This window comes from Schistocerca gregaria, chromosome 7, assembly GCF_023897955.1.
Source record: "Schistocerca gregaria isolate iqSchGreg1 chromosome 7, iqSchGreg1.2, whole genome shotgun sequence".
In the NCBI taxonomy this organism is placed as follows: domain Eukaryota; kingdom Metazoa; phylum Arthropoda; class Insecta; order Orthoptera; family Acrididae; genus Schistocerca; species Schistocerca gregaria.
Window position 1 is genome coordinate 195130872 of NC_064926.1, and position 22165 is coordinate 195153036.

General features: G+C 39.8%; 1 protein-coding gene across 1 annotated transcript in view; it reads right to left on the reverse strand.

The window, feature by feature from the left end:
• Nucleotides 1-22165, reverse strand: part of LOC126281271 (von Willebrand factor A domain-containing protein 8) — a 261118-nt gene that overhangs the window by 129432 nt on the left and 109521 nt on the right. The window contains exons 13-17 of the mRNA XM_049980095.1: nucleotides 20370-20563; nucleotides 19413-19617; nucleotides 13504-13652; nucleotides 6573-6729; nucleotides 2543-2723 (exon numbers count right to left, since the gene is read on the reverse strand). Of these exons, the coding sequence (XP_049836052.1) occupies nucleotides 2543-2723; nucleotides 6573-6729; nucleotides 13504-13652; nucleotides 19413-19617; nucleotides 20370-20563 (886 nt within the window). The remainder of the gene's footprint in view (nucleotides 1-2542; nucleotides 2724-6572; nucleotides 6730-13503; nucleotides 13653-19412; nucleotides 19618-20369; nucleotides 20564-22165) is intronic.

The window sequence follows — 22165 nt, forward strand, 5'->3', positions numbered from 1 at the left end:
CTGTAAAGAGGTAGGGAAGGGCAACTTTTTAATTAATAAATGGAGAGCTGCAAGGAGTGATGAAAACTCATGATATTATGAAGGAAAGATCTGTGAGAGAAATAGACAACAGAGAAGCACTACATGAACAAGATTTGAGAAAAACACTAAAAGGAGAGTAGTGAATCCTGACTGTCATCAATAGAACGACTGCCAAGGATCATTGTTACAAATTAAAAATGTTCTTCTCAAGGAACACGTAGAATGCACAAAAAAGATCTGTTGGCCTCGGGTTTTAATTAAGATACTTCAGATTATGTTTGAGGCCTTAACTGATTCAGGGAGCAAGGGTAGCATTGCAAATAATGGCATCGCTTTAAATAAAACAGAATATAAGTCTACACCTGTATTCTCTTAACATGTTAGGCCTAAATTTTTGAATGCTATTGATCATTACACATCAAAACGATGACAATACTATATTAACATTTGTCAGTATTCTAAAACTCATGTTTACTTAATCTTTCCATCTGTAAGTGGAAGATGGCTACAACAATAATCAATGTGAAACAAGGATAAATTGAACACAATAACCAATGGAAAATAAGGATATAATGGTAATATTCTCAGATAGAATATAGACGCTGAGGAATGTTGTTGTGGTCTTCAGTCCTGAGACTGGTTTGATGCAGTTCTCCATGCTACTCTATCTAATGCAAGCTTCATCTCCCAGTACCTCCTGCAACCTACATCCTTCTGAATCTGCTTAGTGTAGTCATCTCTTGGTCTCCCTCTACGAAATTTACCCTCCACACTGCCTTCCAATACTAAATTGGTGATCCCTTGACGCCTCAGAACATGTCCTACCGACCAATTCCTTCATCTGGTCAAGTTGTGCCACAAACTTCTCTTCTCCCCAATCCTATTCAATACTTCCTCGTTAGTTATGTGATCTACCCATCTAATCTTCAGCATTCTTCTGTAGCACCACATTTCGAAAGCTTCTCTTCTCTTCTTGTCCAAACTATTTATCGTCCATGTTTCACTTCCATACATGGCTACACTCCATACAAATACTTTCAGAAATGACTTCCTGACACTTAAATCTAGACTCGATGTTAACAAATTTCTCTTCTTCAGAAACCTTTTCCTTGCCATTGCCAGTCTACATTTTATATCCTCTCTACTTCGACCATCATCAGTTATTTTGCTCCCCAAATAGCAAAACTCATTTACTACTTTAAGTGTCTCATTTCCTAATCTAATTCCCTCAGCATCACCCAATTTAATTCGACTACATTCCATTATCCTCGTTTTGCTTTTGTTGATGTTCATCTTATATCCTCCCTTCAAGACACTATCCATTCCGTTCAACTGCTCTTCCAAGTCCTTTGCTGTCTCTGACAGAATTACAATGTCATCGGCGAACCTCAAAGTTTTTATATCTTCTCCATGGATTTTAATACCTACTCTGAATTTTTCTTTTCTTTCCTTCACTGCTTGCTCAATATACAGATTGAATAACATCGGGGAGAGACTACAACCCTGTCTCGCTCCCTTCCCAACCACTGCTTCCCTTTCATGTTCCTCAACTCTTATAACTGCCATCTGGTTTCTGTACAAATTGTAAATAGCCTTTCGCTCCCTGTATTTTACCCCTGCTGCCTTCAGAATTTGAAAGAGAGTATTCCAATCAACATTGTCAAAAGCTTTCTCCAAGTCTACAAATGCTAGAAACGTAGGTTTGCCCTTCCTTAATCTAGCATCTAAGGTAAGTCATAGGGACAGTATTGCCTCACGTGTTCCAACATTTCTACGGAATCCAAACTGATCTTCCCCGAGGTTGGCTTCTACTAGTTTATCCATTCGTCTGTAAAGAATTTGCGTTAGTATTTTGCAGCTGTGACTTATTAAACTGATAGTTTCGTAATTTTCACATCTGTCAACACCTGCTTTCTTTGGGATTGTAATTATTATATTCTTCTTGAAGTCTGAGGGTATTTCACCTGTCCCATACATCTTGCTCACCAGATGGTAGAGTTTTGTCAGGACTGGCTCTCCCAAGGCTGTCAGTAGTTCCAATGGAATGTTTTCTACTCCGGGGGCCTTGTTTCGACTCAGGTCTTTCAGTGCTCTGTCAAACTCTTCATGCAGTATCGTATCTCCCATTCCATCTTCATCTACAACCTCTTCCATTTCCATAATATTGTCCTCAAGTACATCGCCCTTGTATAGACCCTCTATATACTCCTTCCACTTTTCTGCTTTCCCTTCTTTGCTTAGAACTGGGTTTCCATCTGAGCTCTTGATGTTCATACAAGTGTTTCTCTTCTCTCCAAAGGTCTCTTTAATTTTCCTGTAGGCAGTATCTATCTTACCCCTAGTGAGATAAGCCTCTACATCCTTACATTTGTCCTCTAGCCATCCCTGCTTAGCCATTTTGCACTTCCTGTCGATCTCATTTATGTCTTACAGTTATAACAAAGATCAAAACAAGGTGAGAAATCACTTCAATATATCGCATTGTATTATTGTACACTCAGTATTAGCATGCTTACATTACCTAAGGCTCCGAAGAAATCATTTCCAAGGAAGGGAAACCCTGGGCGATTAGCCAGTACAATCATCCTGAAGTCTGGGTGCAGAGCGATGACCGAGCCACCAGCAGACTGTACTCTTGGATCACCATGTGGCACAATACGGCGGCCATCTGATAAAATCATTTCACCAGATTCTACTAGTGTCTGAAACAGACATGATACAATGTTTAATTGATTTGAAGCCCTCTGTTCACACTTAATACAATCAGAGAACAATGCTTATACAACAGTAAGGAATATACGCCAGCACTTACCCTCAGAAACTAAAGCACAGCAAGAACATAGAAAAAGAACGTGCTATTTCTATAACTTCTAAATTATTATTATTCAAAATGTCACAGCAGAAGGATTAATATGAATAGCACCTTGTAGGTCTGAATGGATGATGATGATGAAGCCAGATGCTGAAATGTAAAATCTGGAGTGCAATCTTTCTTATAATTCATCAAGTCTAAAATAATTCAGGGCCTCTATAGGAGACAAGGTGGAAATCTGCTCCAACGTTGACGTATAATGTTAAAAACAGCCACACCTACCTCAAAAAGGCAATCCTTCATGCAAATCCCATAGAGCCTAGTAGTTCAGTGTTGAGTATAACAGAACTTTTCTATTGGTGACTCAGCAACAGCATTTTATATGCCTGTCACACTACAAGGAGTCATCGCCTGATGTGAAGTGGTGACTTGTTAATCTCTGCGCAAAGGCACAGTATGGGGCTGGTTCTAAAGATCCCCTTCCCCAGCTGTATTCCTTCATGATTCTATAAATAAGTAGGTTGTGCAGATCCACAGACTGTGTACCCATAATCAAACTGAGATTCATAAAGATCCTGTAAAACTGAAGCAAACAAGTTTGGTCTGCTCCCCATGAACTGCAGATAAGACCATAAGGTGTGGAAACCTTGTAACTTTGAATACAAATGGTTAAAAAGAACATTTGCTGACTTTTCCATTGAAAAATAAAAATCCCTTTGCTCTGATCATTCAGCTGACAGTGGAAGAGTTAGTGGCAACCAGTGACTTGTCGCTGTAATGCCTGGGGAAGAACAGAAGACAGAAAAGTCATCAACAAACAAAGAACACTGGACAGGGCACTTAACTCCTGACATTATACTATTAATAGCTACGGTAAAGACAGTCAGACTTAAAAAAAACTAGCCTGAGGCACACTGTTCTCTTGCTCAATGCACTCAGAGAGGATATCACCAACTCAGTATGTAAAATAGTGTGGTGAGAGGAAGGACCTATGACAGGAAGACATTCTTGAAAACCCCATTCACATATCTGTCCAAAGATAACTTAAGTAGTATTGTAGGCCTTTACAACATCAGAAAATATATCTATGATGTTCTGCCAATGCAGGAAAGCCTGTTACTAGATGCTTTCATGAAAAGGGCTGCTAATGAGCGTCACAAGTCAGCATCTTTTATACGAGGATAATCAATCAACCGACATTGCCAGAGCGAGACTGATGACCATAGATATTAAGTCCCATAGTGCTCAGAGCCATTTGACATTGCCAGGGTATATTGTTACAGGCTTACTCTAAATTACAGTCAGACCATATGTGTTTAATCCTATGTGTTGCTGTGTCAACACTTCGGTCACACCACCATGGGTTGTAATGGTCAAGTAATGTGTGGAAGATGTGGCTCCACTTCCCACAAACCATGCATTTAAATGCACTTCCCCACCAATGTGCATCAATTGCTCCCAAGCCCATCCAGTCAGTAGCAATGAATGTCCTGTCTTCACGGAAGGAAAGAAAATATAGGAGATTAGTCACCCAATGCATCTCCTACTCTATTGTAAAGGAGGCATTTAGGGGCACATAGCCACACACTTCCAAGAAATCACTGCTCTCAATATTGAAGAAGACTGTTGAGAAGATTAGTGTTGGCACTGAACTCTGACAGCTAAGCAGAACACTTCAACCCACACCAATAAACGCAGCTGCAAGCCTGTACTCCTGGTCCAACAACCAAGCCTTCCTACCAATTAAATACTGGTATTTGCAGCAATTAATATCAGAAAGAATAGCAGACCTCTTGGGAGACAGTTGAAGAGATCTAGCAAAATGTTTCTGTTAAAACAGCTGTTCCACCATCCCGAAAATGCACAATGAGGATGAAAATCAACAGAATAGAACAAATAGGTCTTAAGCCATCAGTTTATGTAGCTCGGTCATGTTTGATGGATTACGCAATGACCATACTATACCTGGAATGCACGTCAATGGCTGCCCGAGGGAACCCTTGAGTCCGTCAAGTAATCCCTCTCCCCTCCACTGCAAAATTTCCCCAACATGGAGGAATGCCAGGGGAAAAGGCAGAGGAAAATGCCACTGTTAAGATGGCTCCCTCTAGAGATACATGGACGTACAATTTTTCAAAGGAACTTTCTAAGCATCGAACAAACATAAATACATTATCTACCTCAGGATGGGGTTCATTAGTAGTATTCGTTTCTATTATATTTACAGACAACTCAGGTGGACTAGCCAAATGAGGTTTATTTGGAGTTTGGGTGCTAACACTGCCCAAGAGACCACAGACCACACGAACCACAGAGAGTGGAAGAGGCTTTTCAGAAATCCCACGAGTGGCTAGGAAAGTTTTTGAGTCATCAATCACCAGATGTGTTTGGTACGGCCCACCACAAATTCCTCTCCTGTGCCAACCTTTTCATCTCAGATTAGCACTTGAAACCTCCTCAATTATTTGCTGGATGTATTCAAATATCTGTCTTCGTCTACAGTTTTTGCCCTGTACAGCTCCCATGGAAGTCATTCCCTCATGTCTTAACAGACGTCCTATCATCCTGTCTGTTCTCCTTAACCCTGTTTTCCACATATTCCTCTCCGATTCTGTGCAGAACCTCCCCATTCCTTACTTTATTAGTCCACCTAATTTTCAACATTCATCTGTACTACCACATCTCAAATGCTTTGATGTGTAAAACAACTGGGCCATTGGGGTATGCTTACATTTCATGTGCTAGAATACAGTGAGACATCATGTCCCATGTTGTTGGAAATTCTCTTATTGAAGATATTTCAAAACATCTTTCCAACTGCTATAAGAAATGCACACTTATTTTATCACATGCATTGTGTTTCAATCATTTAAAACATTGTCTGTAGTAGAACTTTCATCTGATTTCCACTTTTATGTGGGCGTGTTGCCTGCATACACATTTTTCAGGTACTCCTGCATTTGACATTTTGGCATGATGTTAGTTTGGCTTGTATCAATACACATTTTTAGACAAAATATTGCACCACTATTGTTTATTTGCGTTCCCTGATGAGAACATAAATAAATATTGCTTCTGCAATAATTTGTTATCCATGAATAACATAAATAAACAATAGTGGAGCAATGTTTTGTTCTTTGGTGAGAACATAAAGAAACAGTTGTGCAACATTCTGTTAAGAAAAGTGTAGTGCTACATGCCCAAGTGAAATTATTCCCATTAGTGTCATATGCAGGATTATTTGGAAAATATACGTTTAGATGATGCTTTCAGATATAGGTGGAAATGCTGCCACTGAATGTTTTAAATGAATCAAATTAAACATATACAGGGCAATAAAGACACTTTATTTATTAGTTGCAAAAAATGGGCTTGAAATACCCTAAGTAACTGTACACCAACTACGGACACTATAGCCACATAAATGGGAAGTATCTTGTTTGTTAGTTCTCATTTCTTTTGTATACAGAACTGAATATGCTATTTCTTTTAATTAGAATAATTACTGAGATTGCATTTTATTTTTATTCATTAATTTTCAGAGCATGCATTTGGTAAAGTGTGTGTGTTAAGGGTGTGTAATCAATTACTTTCTTGGGAGTGTAAAGTGAACATAGAACCCAACAGTCCATGGTTTTCCCATTAGTAGGCTGGCTGCAGAACTATTTTAACATGTTAAAGTAGAAAACACAGTGCCAGTGAGTACTTCATATTGTTGTTCTGAAAAGCATAGGTATACCTTCAGAATGCAAGTGACATGCGTGGGAGCCTTGTCTGCTTCATCGACAACCAATACATGACCACTCTTTACAGCTTGTACTAATGGAGAGTCTTCATATACCACGACACCGTCTCTCACTGTTGGCTGCAGGGTCAATGTTTGTACTGTTGTATCCCTAGAACCAGGAAAGAACACAGATACACAAATGTTGCTTTTTACTGTATATAACTGCAACCATACAGACAACATGATTTTTTTTCTGTATGAACATAGGGACAAACATAAAAAAAACTCAATGAAAATATCCTACCCAAACATCCTACATAAAAATGGGACACAACATTTATGAATTTTATATCTAAAAAATAAGATTATGTGACTTACCAAACAAAAGCGCTGGCAGGTCAATGGACACACAAACAAACACAAGCACACACACAAAATTCGAGCTTTCGCAACCGGCGGTTGCTTCATCAGGAAAGAGGGAAGGAGAGGGAAAGATGAAAGGATGTGGGTTTTAAGGGAGAGGGTAACAAGTTATTCCAATCCCGGGAGCGGAAAGACTTACCTTAGGGGGAGAGACTGGGTCTGTGTGCAATGAGAGGAGGTTGAGGTTTGCTGGAGAGGTTGTGAAGGGTGAGTAAGTTGCCTTTCCGGAGGTGGGAAACTACCTCAAAAAACTATCCAAATGTCTGCTTGCGTCTGTGTATGTGCCGATGGATATGTGTGTGTGTGTGTGTGTGTGTGTGTGTGTGTGTGTGTGTGTGTGCGCGCGCGCGTGAGTGTATACCTGTCCTTTTTTCCCCCCTAAGGTAAGTCTTTCCGCTCCCGGGATTGGAATGACTCCTTACCCTCTCCCTTAAAACCCACATCCTTTCATCTTTCCCTCTCCTTCCCTCTTTCCTGACGAAGCAACCGCCGGTTGTGAAAGCTCGAATTTTGTGTGTGAGTGTGTGTGTGTGTGTGTGTGTGTGTGTGTGTGTGTGTGTGTGTGTGTGTGTGTGTTTGTGTGTCTATCGACCTGCGAGTGCTTTTGTTTGGTAAGTCACATAATCTTATTTTTTAGATATATTTTTCCCACGTGGAATGTTTCCCTCTATTATATTCATATCATTTATGAATTTTGTTATACAGTTCATGTCAGAGCGCGAAGAAAATCTAACATCTCAAGTGAAAAGTATTATTTCGTGACACTTTGGTATGGTAGTAACATTGCATTGTGCATCATATTGGCGAGATGACACACCCAGTCCTAGACACTATCTCAGTGCACACACACTGTCAATGAGTTGAAATATACCCTATTACGAGCTATTTTGGCAGCTTACTTTTGGGTTGTGTTCTCTTTGCTAGATAAACAGAAGTCAATAAATGGAGGCAGACAATCATTCATCAATGAGCAGTGGATGAGAGTGTGAGCCGAATGATGCTAAAAGCAAAGGGTACCTGTAGCAGTGCTTAAATGTAAATTTAGTACAGAATTGAGGGGACAACATAAAGAGACCCTGAATGACTCTACTTTTGGGAACAAGGGGGTGAAATATGGCTAACACACAGTTACTATCTCCTAGAGTCTGTGATGATGGAAACAGGAGATGAATGACATTTTTCTGTAGTAATTATAGCTATGTTCTCTTCAGCTTCTTTCATAAATTAGATCGTACTTCCAACAGACATCTTTAAGCACAGAGACACTGTCAGGTACAAAAGAGATCTTTTGTAAATAGATGCAAAGAGTGCTTCTCTGCATCTGGAGCCTTAATTTCTCTACATCAGTTCTATATCATTCAAGTTTCATACCAAGATAAGAATTGTCTTATCGCTGGAAGGGAGTTATGGGACTTTGCCAGTTGTGCTTAACCATAATCACCCAGCACCAATATCTGAGAAACTATCACTACTATCAAATAATACTGTTGCTCTTCCCTCTCATGTTTGATGAGCTGATTTCTTCCCCCCCCCCCCCCCTTCTCCCCTCCCCCCTCCATTTTCTTTTGCCGTTGTGTGTCAAAGACAGAAAAGCTGTAGACAGCAACACAATTTGACTTATATGTGTTAGAGGACAGCACAAATCTATGGAAAGCTTGCATTTTCTTTGGGCAATGTATTTTCACTGGGGACAATGATCTTGGCACTTTTAGCAGAACATATATATGTATTTCTCTGTGCTGTGTAAGGGTAAAAAAAATCATTGGAAAAAAGCTTCTATACATTAGAAGTAAACAATCTCTTGCTGAAATTAAAGATGTTGCTTGGTTTCGGTAGGCATGTGACCTGCTGGTGTTGAGGATAGAAAGCATGAGCCACATAGCAACCTCCACACTGGATTGTACATGTCTTGTTGTGATCCAAAAGACTTGGATTATTTAGATGTGAAGCCCTTCTGGCTATGGTTATTTATGAATGAGCCAAAATTTGTATGTGAGCATGTTGATATTTAAAACAAAAACAAATACAAATACAAATATCATTTTAAAGAGAGTAAACTACTGGAAAACAAAGAAACATGTCTTCTGAGCATCTTGTATGTCCAGATTGAGCATCTTGTATGTCTAGGTTGACACATTCTGTCTGTTAATTGTGGATAGTTAACAGCTTGGAACATTAAATCACTACGAGGACACAGTGTCATGAGATTGCTTTTGAAATATGACTCTATAACTGTGAATGGAATCTGAGATGTGGGTGGTACAATGTATAGAAATAAAAAGACTTTTCATAATATTATTATGAATTTGTGTTGACAGACACTGAGAAAAAACACTGACAAGCCAAAACATTACGACCGCAGACCACTGTGAGACCAAATGTCACTTGGAGGTGTTGTGGTCATGTGTTACAGTATGGAAAGCATATAAGCACAGCAGATGGTGGTGGTTAGTGTTTAACGTCCCGTCGACACCGAGGTCATTAGAGACAGAGCAGAAGCTCGGGTTAGGGAAGGATTGGGAAGGAAATCGGCCGTGCCCTTTCAAAGGAACCATCCCGGCATTTGCCTGAAACGATTTAGGGAAATCATGGAACACCTAAATCAGGATGGCCGGAGACGGGATTGAACCGTCGTCCTCCCGAATGCAAGTCCAGAGCACAGCAGAGACAAAGGGGAAAGTTACAGGTGCAAACAATAGGGCAATCCACTGACTTAAGTGACTTTGACAATAATTTGTTATGGGTTAATGCCTGGGAACAAACATCTAGGAAATGGTGAAGCTGTACAGCTACTTGTGGGCTACTGTCATCAGTGACTATGGAAAGTGGATGAAGGATGGTGAAACCATGAGTAGGCAACAAGGTATTGGGAATCCCTGGCTCATCAGAGAATGTGGAGGTCAGAGGCTTGACTGCTCTATAAAGCAAATCCGTAGTAGATCTTACAGCAGAGTACAATGCTGGTGCATATGTAAGTGTTTCAGGGAACACCGTTCAACACAAATTATTGAACATGGGGCTCCATAGCAGATGATCCCTACTATGTTCCCATGTTAATTCAATGACATTTTCAATTATAACTGCAGGAGGCATGATATCATTGATACTAGATGAATCATGTTTCTTCTTGCACAAAGTTGATGGTCGAATCCAGATACACTGACATCCAGGCAAATGGCTGCTCAAAACATGCACTACACCATTAACGCAGGCCAGTGGAGTAACTATTATGCTACAGGAACATTTACCTGGACATTTGTGGGACATGTGACGGTAATCAAAGGCATCAGGGCAGCTCGAGACTATGTGAACATTATTCTGAACCACCTGCTTCACACTTGATGCCTTCCCCAGTGACAATGGCACCTTCTGGCATGATGACAGGGACAAAAGGCCAGAATCGTGTGACAGTGGCTTGAAGAGCATGATAGTGAGCTTACATTAATGTCTTGGCCAGAAAATTGGTTGGTCTGAACCCAACGGAACATGTCTGGGACATTACTGGGTGACAGTTCCACAACCACAAACCATCAGCCTATAATTTACGGGGATTGCTTGATATGTGTACAGAGATCTGGTGCCATATACCTCCAGAAACCTACCAAGGACTTACCAAATTCATGCCACACAGAATTGCTGCTGTATTGTGTTACATGGATAGCATAACGCCTATCATATTTCTTTGACAAAGAAATTTGATCAAATATTCATCAAATTTCTGTGACTAAGATCTTTGCCATTGCACTAAAATTGGTTATTACACTGTCTTCATGTTTTTCGCCAAAGTTCAAGATGGCAGACAACAACAATTTGTTATTATGTGACACAGTTGCTTGTACCGCAATTGCATTTTTTTGTATCCTGCATGGAAGGCGGCGCATGGGTCTGCTCCTGAAAACTGAAAGGTTGGCCGAATGATGAAAGCAAGTAGGAGCAGGAAAAGGTGAAAATCTCTTGGTACTGCAGTGCGAATTATAGATGTAAATAGGCAAAAACAAGTTAATAACTGGTTACATAACTTTGCAATGATGAGCAAATCTTTAGACCAGCTATAAGTAGTACAACGTCTCAATAGCAAGCCAACACCCTCTGAAGTTGAAGAGATGTTTCCAGGCTGTCTGCTCTTGATGAAATGGGGTGAATATGGAGCGACACTCGTAGAGCTCTACCGCGCCGGCTTGAGGGAGCTGTCATTGGTGTCTGTCGTAGTGCCAACATAGCAGAGCGCACCTACATTGTGGCATCGTAGCTATCGATACCGCACATTTTGTGAGCATTTGGAGCAGAAAAAAAGAGTAACATACTTGAGTGAAGCTGTAGGTTTTATGTCAAGATAGTAAAACCATTCAGCAAAATTTGTTACGCAAACTGCAAGTGGAGGCCATCAAGTCCTATATAAATTATTTATGAATGGATGAGAATGTGTTTTAGTGTTTGTTCAGTTAAGTGGCCCGTCATACTACGAAGCAGAATACTCAGCTGAGAAAATCTATACATTCAGAAGTCAAGCACACCATAACACTGCAGTTTCTTACTACAGGAGGGAGCTACTCTAGCTAACAATATGGCTCTCGTATACTACAGTGGACATTAACCAAAACAAGTCCACAAATGTGTGAAGCGATTTATAAAACACTGACAAATAATTATCTGAAGTTAGATAAATGTTTAGTATACCATATGGGCATCAAAAATATTTTTTATTTTTGAATAATTTTGTGTTCCAACAACAACAAAACTAATAAAAAGTATGAAACAGATGAAACACTTTTTAACTTGCGGCATCCAAAATTCAAAATAAGCAAAGTAGAATGGTGGGCTAAGAATTTTATTATTATCAGTAGTTTAGAGTGTGCCCTCCTCTTCTATTCTGGCTTGCTGAAAAGCTGCTTGGATGTTTCTAGATGTAGAGGTGGATGGCTGTAGCTGTGACTGTGGATTTGAAGTCACCTGCAGCATATCCGACCTTCCTATCAGCACATGATTAATAGCACGGACTATGCCCCTTGCGCAGCACCCACCCCAGTCAAGGCAAGATTATTAAAAAGAGTCAAAGGAACACACCAACTAACTTTTCAGCCATGTTTGCAAACACACTCCAGATGTAAAATAGCTGTAGTGATGCCAGCATTCTGAGCGGTTACATTTCACACTGTAGTGAACAGAAGACAAATGACTTTTATGATCTAATCTACAGTGAGGTTCCCTATTATACTTTCAAATTTCTTTGACATATCAACTTTGACAAATATATAGGACAGTGCAATACTGGACTAAGGAATCATAATTTTTTGACACATCAGTGCATGAGAAGGCTGGGAATAATTTACATAGGTAGTAAAAGAGAGCCACCTAACTGCAAAACAGCACAAGAACTTTGAAAAACTGAGAGTAAAATTACTTTGGATGAAGAAAACAACTATTATTGTATAAAATGTGGATGTAATAAACAGAAGGTATTTCTTCTTAGAGCCAAGAGGTGAATTTCTATTATTCCTCTAACTAAAAATGTTATTTTTTTAGCTTATCCTGCTAAAAGGTGATGCAGCACAGGAGTGGAACCTAATACAACTGAATATGTTATCCAGAAAGGAAATTCAAAGAAGTTATCTAAGGGATCTATACGGATGACTAGTTTTGTGTGCTGCCTTGGAGTTGATAAGAAATTTTTTTGTAGATGTTGAAGTCCTCACTGTTTCTGTACTTACATCTACCTTACACAAGCAACCATACATTCTCTAGGATAAAGTACATGATATACCAGTATTATCACCACCTCACTATCCACTCATCTCGGCATTCAGGTTTTTCTCTAAACGCCTTCTTCATGATCAAGTTGACGGAAACAAGATCTTTGCTCTTTATCGTACATTAAAATCCAACTAATGGCATTCACTAAAGAGAATGCACAAAAGCTGCAGTAATAAAGGATAAGTGGGACTTACTAGACTTTTCCTCCAGAACAATAATGAAACTAAAGGGAATAGTGACTGCAAAGAATGTAAAATGCATATCCCCTGTCATTGGCTGTAGCATTTCAAAATAAAACCACTAGTGGTATAAAGCTTATTGAGATGTTAACACTGTGATTCAAACAGTGGCTCAAAACACTGACCATGCTGTTCACAGGTAGTGTGCACTGCTGGTAGTCCACTGTCAAAACGTCTACCATAACAAATATGCCACTGAATATTAAAAATTCTCTTCTTACATGTGACATTTCACCTCTCTGGTTTCAATGATTCAAGAGTATGCAAGAGGCTGACCCCTTGAATATTAGAGAGTTTGGAAGACAAGAGAATATCAAGTGAAATATTCAAGGAAAATATTCAAGAGAACAAAAGTGACAGGAGTACAGAGTGAAATTTATATATATACTATTTTTCGTTCTTCTATTGCCATGTTAGCTAAGCAACACTTTTCAGTTTAATACTTAAGATTGTGCCTTAATTAGAAGATAATTGTCTTGTTCTCCTGAAATGATGTTCCCAGTTCTTTGCAGGAAGATGGAGAAATGTACCTGTGCAATTGAATGTATTCTCTTGGTCTGCCCAGCAGCTGCAGCAACCTATCAGCCAACTTGTTCTTCCCAACACCTTGATTGCCAACAAGGAGGAGGTGTTCACCCAGCATGAAATCTTGTAGCATCCATTCCAATACTGATAGATGCTACAAAAAATACATGTAAAGTATAATAACAATGGACTCCAAAAAGCTATCTAAACACAAAGATATTTATTACTATAATGTAAAATACTGAAAATAAAGAAAGAAGATGTTTTGAATTCTTGGTGCTCAGCAGCTTTCAGATGTTTAGCAAAGGACATCTTCTATACACCATGAGCCATATAGAAGTTATAGTTTTGCAGAAATCCATGTACATACAGCTGTCTGTTCCTCTGTATCAGATGCCACTGGTGATGGGTTATAAACCCAAAAACTAGTTTTGACAAATATATATTTCTAATTCAGATCATGGTGTATAGAAGATGTCTGCTGCATGGTTTGAGAGCTTTCACTTTTCTTTACAGCTAAAAGGTATTAAAACACACACACACACACACACACACACACACACACACACACACACACGTCCCCCCAACAAGTGTGAATGGTGATATGTCCTTAAACCCGTGGTTAAAAGTAGATAAATGATAAAATCACAGAACATTATTATTATTATTATTATCATCATTATTATTAGCAACACACTGTCATAGGGATCTCTGATACATTCTGGTCTTGTGAATGTCATACTAAATCCCATGCTGGACCACGATTAGTCTCTCCACTCATATCAAAATAAAAAAAATAAAAAATAACAAGTAATGCACAACCCAAAACAAAGTGGCTCAACCTCTACCAGTACCTCTCACAACCACAGTTCAAAAAACTCCCCCCCCCCCCCCCACACACACACACATAACATTGCTATGTTGAAGTGTTCGCATATTATTATTATTATTATTATTATTATTATTATTGTCATTGTCATCGAGGTCGTAGTTTACGTCGTAATTCAGTAAACAAATTCAGTTACAAAAAAGCCCAGATAAATTACATTTAATTACAAACTGATGTTAAATATTGTGAAACAAGTCAGAACCTCCAATTAGTTCAGATGGGAACTTAATAAGACTGACTCTGAGTGATTTAGTGTACATACAGTTCATCATTACACATGGGTAAATGTTCAAAATTTTCTCATTCTCTTTTTGTTACCACAACGTAAATTTTATGACTGGTTCTTTTTAATTCTGAATTGTCTTTGAGAACTGACACAGATTTAGTAGCCACAAGCACCATCACTCAAGATGAAACTATCAATTTTGATTCCACGAACCCTCTAGCTTTAATTACACTTACACCTGTCTTTCGCAGATGTGCGACATGTAGCACTTGACAGCTGTTACAATGGCAGCTAACAGATGTCACTGCTGTTTGCAGTACAAATTGCACGTGAACGCAAAAGCGTTGCCAGCAGTGCTTGATGCTTGTGGGTCTCGTTCCTCCCCCTCTGCACTGCCCCTCACACTTCAGGCAGCCTATGTGCTGGGAGTCAGTGGGTGGGGCTTGCTTATGCTGATCCCTGCAACCTTCTCATATTTCGCTCTTCTTCTTGTAAACAAACCGTATGCACTCTCTAACTCGTATAAGAATGCTCGACTTTTAATTTTGTTTCTAAATTATCTAAAACAGCATGAATATCAAATTAACGTTCCTTAAAATGGGCCACAACCAATTTCTTCCCCCATTATTATCAACAGCTACAGCTTCATCCCTAATCTATTCCTTGTCATGTAGATGTTAAAACTCAAAAGAAAAGTGGCAACAGTGGAAAACCAAAGACAACCTGTATATAATTACGAAAAAGCCAAGAGCCATTTGGCCTATCATGAGCAAATATTCCAGTTCTGTTAATTAAATATCTTTTAAAAACTAACTGGTTATTTCTGATAAATGACCAACCTTAAAGTATTATCCGATGTGTTGACCAAGGAATTAGCTGTAAAGTCTGCATATGAGTTGCCAAAACTACAATGGCATGAACTTCAGGGAATGACTTGAATATGGATAGAGACAGGTAGCTAAAGATAAATGTTGCAACATTTACAGTAAATAGCTATGCACACAACACAAATGAGAGAGACTAAGAAAAAGCCAGAAGTTACCCAGTATGTCTCAGTTCACTGTAGTCTCATTGGCAGTAAACAAGACTTGTATCTAAGCAATTTGGCTGGCTAGCCAATAGGTACATATCTGATTTATTATACACTGACATAAAATACCATGGCAGGATTTTCCATAGAAATGCATCTAAGGACTAGGTCACATTAACTTATATTGTTGTGGGTCTCTCTTAAAATAGTGTGACAATTTATATATACAAGTTTAAGTTGGTTGACATTAATAGGTACACTAGCCTTTCCATGTGGATTCATCCACGAGTGCATTCAACACATACACTATATACACCTCCTCCTCCCATTTCTCTGTATCCACCTCTTCCTCCCTCTGCCTCTTTCTCCACCTCATCCTCACACCTCTCTCTAGCCTCTCTTCACCACTCTCTTCATCTTTTCATCTCCTCCTCTCCCTCTCACTGTCCATCTCTACAGCCGCACCACCTGCTCCTCCATGCCCTCTTTGTCGTTCTTCTCCTTTCATTATCCCTACCCATTTCTAACTCCCCCTTTCCTTCTCCCTCCCCTCTGTCCATTTCCTCTTGCCTGCTCTCTCCCTACCCATCTGATCCTGCCTCCTCTCTGTGTATGTGCCCTCCACTACTTATCTCAACCTTCACCCAGCCATGCCCATCCGCAGGTATAGCCCCTGCATAACAGGTCAACAAAGCAGGTTGATACTACTCCAACACAACACACCTGTCATACAGGGCAGCCTACACACTGGGGACTGGAAAACTTTTTTTTTTGCCCCTGATGTGTAGGCTGCCCTGCATACCCGGTCGATAAAGCAAGCCGATACTATCTCTGCTCAACATGCCTGTCATGAAGGCCATCATACAGGTCAGGGGCTGGAAAACTGTTTATTTCAGGTCAATACAGCAGACTGACACTTTTTCCACAGAACATGCCTGTTGTGCATGGCAGCCTAAATGGCTGAGAAATGTTCTCGTCCCTATCAGTGCTACCACTGGAGCTGGGAGTTTACCAAATTTGTTTGAAATCAGTCCAGGAATTTGGGGGGGGGGGGAGAGAGAGAGAGAGAGAGAGAGAGAGAGAGAGAGAGAGAGAGAGAGAGAGAGAGAGAGAGAGAGACCTTCCTTCCATGTTCCATTCATGAATTGTGCACGGGAAGAATGACTATTGTTAGTCTATGTATTACATCTAATTTATAAGATTTCCTAGTTGTGGACATTTTGCAAATTGTAGTATGTTGCCTGGCTCATCCCAGAATACACACTCTCAGAACTTCAATGGTAAGTCTCACTGTGGTACACAATGCTTCTCTTGTAACATCTGCCATTGGATTTTGTTGAGCATCTTCAGAATGCTCTCCCACCATCTAAACAATCCCGTGAAGAAACATGCCACTTTTCACTGGATCTTCTCTATATCTTCTATTAATCCAATCTGGTAAATGTCCCCTACTAAAGAGCAATATTTGAAATAAGTTGAACAAGTGTTCTTTAAGCAACTTCTTTTGTGGGTGAATTACATTTCCTTAACATTCTTCCAATGAATCTCAGCCTGTCATCAGTGTTTCCCATAAATTGTTTTATGTGATCATCCCACTTTAGATCACTTCAGATGGTTATTCCTAGCTACTCCATCACGTTATTTGTCAATAATAGCATAATGGAACAGTAATGGATTTCTTCACGTATTTATGAGCAATGTTTTACCTTTATTTACATTCACGATAAACTACTAGTTCCTGCACCAATCATCTTCCTACAAATCACTAGTCTTATGGCGCTGATACATCCCTATACACAACTGCACCATTTGTGAAAGAGCTCTTGCAACTTCAAACGTTATTCACTAGCTCATTTATACATACTGTAAGCAGTAACAGTCCTATCACACTTTCTTGGGGTACTCCTGAAGTAACCCTTACATCTGCCAACTTAGTTCCACTAAGAACAGCATCTTGAGCTCTATCTGCAAGGACATCCTGAGTCCAGTCACGAACACGGTACAATACTTGGCAAGTTCATATTTTGTTTACTGAACAATAGTGTCAAACTGTATCAAATGCCTTCCTGCAGTCAAAGAATACAGTATCAACCTGAACACCACTGTCTACGATGCTAAAGACCTCATCAGTGAACAGATACCTGAGTTTTGCAAGGTCTCTGTTTGTGTAATTGGTCGGTTGGTTGTTTCGCGGAAGGAGACCAGACAGCGAGGTCATCGGTCTCATCGGATTAGGGAAGGACGAGTAAGGAAGACGGCCGTGCCCTTTAAAGGAACCATCCCGGCATTTGCCTGGAGCGATTTAGGGAAATTACGGAAAACCTAAATCAGGCTGGACGGATGCGGGATTGAACCGTCGTCCTCCCGAATGCAAGTCCAGTATCTAACCACTGGCCACCTCGCTCGGTTTGTGTAATTGATGAAGATTTTTATAGAAGATATTTCCATTCTCAAAAATCATTGTAATATGTTCAAATGGCTCTGAGCACTATGGGACTTAACATCTGAGGTCATTAGTCCCCTAGAACTTAGAACTACTAAAACCTAACTAACCTAAGGACATCACACACATCCATGCCCGAAGCAGGATTCGAACCTGCAACCGTAGCAGTTGTGCCGTTCCGGACTGAAGCACCTAGAACCGCTCGGCCACAACGGCCGGCATGGTAATATGTAAGCAAGTCTGATTCAGCGATACAGGCATACAATTATGTGATCTCTTTCCTACCACCTTTCTTGAAAATAGTCAGTTGATTGACCTATGATAAATTACTACTAGAAAGGGAGCAAGTTCTTACATATAATCTCTGATAGAATCTCACTGATCTCTCATCTGGTCCACATGCCTTTTCACCAGTGAGCAATTTTAATACATTTTTTATTCCACAATCATATACCTCAACAGTTGCTATTTTGATGTTCATGCAAAGATTGAAAGGAAGAACCATAATAGGACCTACCACAGTAAAACAGTTTTGAATGAGTGAATTCAGTATTTCTGACTTTTCTCTATTGCCTGCCATTTCATTCAGTTAGATTATATTTTCAAATTCATTGAATGTTGTGCAGTATAAGATCCTCACCAAATACAACTCATGGATAATACTGAAAAAATTCAAAGAAGAGCACCTCATTTAGCAATACCATGAAATTGGGGAGAGGATGTGGGTGTGTGATGAGATCTTTTCATGACATTTCCATCATCAACTTTCTCCTCTGAAAGTCAAAATATTTTGTTGATTTGTCCCTATATAGGGAGAAATGGCCACCATAATAAAACAAGATAGTTCTGAGCTTGCACGGAAATATTTAGGTGATAATTTTTCCCAAATTTTGTTTCAGCATGGAACAATAGAAAAACAGTGGGAAAGAGGTTCTATGAACCCTTTGTCTACCACTTAAGTGTTGATTGCAAAGTAATTGCATAGCTGCAGATATAGATTAGAAAACTTTATGATGTTCTGCAAGCTGTCTCTGAAGTGCTCTGCCATTACAACTACTGACACAGAGGGGCTATAAAACCATCTAATGACCACGTCTGACTTACCTTTTCTTGCTTACCTTCACCCATGTCATATATTATCCTGACTCTCCTATCATCTCACTTTGGAAATGTCTGAGTTTTTTCTCCATTTCCTAACATTACAATTCAGATTTTTAAGATAACAGTTTTATAGCAACAATCATGGACTCATTTCCATATCTCAAAAGTTCTCTCTTCCTGCTTCATATTATACACAGTACTGAAAATAGGTCCACCATGGCTTACCTGGGGGATGTTGAAGAATGTTATATCTGGAATCTTTGTCTTTGCTGCTGTCTTGTATCGAGGTGCGACAGTTTGACCAATCTGTACCACATTTTCATCCACATCACATTTAATTGTTGATTCTTCCATTTCAGTTTGTTCAATTGGGAATCCATTTTCTGTTAGTGCTGTATCCAATATCTGCCTAGCCAAAGGAGGCAAAAACCTAAAAATTTAGGAAAGTCATTCAATAACAATCTAATTGAAAGTAGCAGCACCACATCCGTAAGTCAGCACATGTTACTGACATGCAGGCCACACAGGACTTTTTCCAAGCACTGCTCAGGATGATCACACAGCTTGCAGCACCTTGGTATAGTAGTACATCTGGTCTGTGGGTTCCCAATACTGTGATGATTGGCTGAAGAATGAGGTATCAGGCTGCTGCTACATGCTGCCAACATGAGCAGTGGTTGGAGGAAGATCTGTGTCATCTGCCTGTCAGTAGTATGTACTGGTTTTTGAATGCTGTCCTATGTTAAAGTATTACAAAAATATATTATGACTATTTTGTAATGTGTGGACAGGACAACTGTTAATTTGTGGGACAATTGACAACCACATTATGTTAGACATGCTTTTGTGGAGGGACAACTTTCAATGTTGTTCCATTGTAATGAACTTGTAGGTGGGAGATATTTCTCTCAAAATGCATAGCTCAACAAGAAGAACACTGTCATGTGGTTGAATGCAAAAATTAAAGATATTAGTAATGTCTAAAAACCACTACCTTGTGACATTGTTAAGAGATGTGCTGTTCTGTTAAAGCAATTTTTGAATTACAAGTGCTTCACAGGCAAATATACAAGCTTCCCCATATATACAAACATATATTATTATTTAACCATCACCCAAGATATTTTTGTATATTAATTCATGTCCCGTGTATCACACATTCTGACAAAGCAAGCCACTAACCTAGACAAGCATGCACGATGAATACTCTCTCGTTGACGGTCCGCGGGGTATTGCGAGAGACGGCGTGCTATCCTCAGAAGCTGTCGTGTTGACAGTGAGTTTGCTAATGACCGTAATGTTGGGTCTGTGGAACTGCGTAGTTTATGTGCAAAGTCTACAATTCCAGACATTAACCTTGCCTGTTGTGTGCCATACTGCAAAAGACATGTTATTTTCAGTACAATTTTAATCTACAGCCTTTTTTAAACTGTCATTATTATTTTTGAGACATTGTAAACATATAACTGAGTAATCACACAACACTGTTTAGAAAGGAAGATAAAGGTATAAAGCCTTCCTGACGAAAAGGTCGATAGAGTTCAGAAAAGGGAAGGAAAGCGCAATGACTTTTTCCAAAAGGGGCCACCTAAGCATTCACGTTAAGAGTTTTAGGGAATCCACAGAAACCGTAAATCTGGATCAGACAGGAATATGAACCACTATCTTCCTGAATGTGGTTCCAGTGTCTTACCACTATGTCATCTGCCATGCTTGGTCCATATCATGCCATTACCATCACACAGACATCAGTTGGGAATGCTAACAAATGGAAAAAACAGATATTGAAACACAAAAGGAAGTGTACGACGATGCAATTCTACACACACACACACACACACACACACACACACACACACACACACACACACACACCACAAAATTTAAATATGGTCACAGAGGAGAAATAAAGATAAATTACTGACTGCTGAGATACAACTGCGCCATTTCTGGAGAGTGTTTCATCAGAAATGTACTGGTTATTACAAAACAGTAGTCTCAAGCAATCACTGGAAATGAGAGGCAACTGGGACAGAAGCAGGCAGCTGACAGGTGCTAGTGGTGACTGAGATACTGATGTCGGGTAGGAAAAGGGCTGCATGATGGCGGTGGTGGTGGTGGTGGTGGTGGTGGTGGTGGTGGTGGAAGTGGGGACACAGCTGCTAAATAAACAAGCTGTGTAGTGGCCACAAACAATTAACACATTGTTATTAGCTGTATGCTTTGCAAATGACTAGTCATGCTTAAACTCAGTTACAGGTTGAAGGTGGACATTTATGCAAATAGACAGTGACTGATGGCCATGCCCACATAAGGTGCTAAGCAGTGATTGTAGCAAAGCTGATATACAGCACAGATGGTTTTACATGTGACCTGCCTCTCAAGGGATGGGATACAATGTGACCGGACTGGTCACTGCCCCATGGGTTGTTAGATTACAATAAGGGTGTTAGAGACAGAAGACAAGTTTTAACAGGATAAGGAAGGGAAGAGATCTGAACATGTCCTTGTCTAGGATACATCCAAGCATTCACCTAAATAATTGGTAGTGGGAAGCCTAAGAGGGAATGGCCACCAGATGGGGATTTGAAGGCTGTTGCTTCCCAATGCATGTAAGTGCCAGGCTAGATGGACAGGTCAGTTCAGTCCTTCAACTGGATCTTTCAAACACACATGGCCTGTGTGGCAAATGGGTGGTGACAGCAACATAAGGAGGGGCCAGGATTTTTCATATGTTAAACAGAGAAAAGAATACCACTTTTCAAGACAAGAGTGAATTTTGGGTCAGCAGGATACTCATTATTTCATGGCATGATTAGCAGTCAAAGCCTTAGTGACAGATGCAACTCATTTGTTCCAGCCTCAGGTAGTATTGTATGAAGGCTACACATTAGGTAACTCTGCTTTCATGTATCATGAAAAAGAGGTGAAGGAGCAAGAAAGTCACATTACTACTGGTTCACTTGCAGACCCCTTAA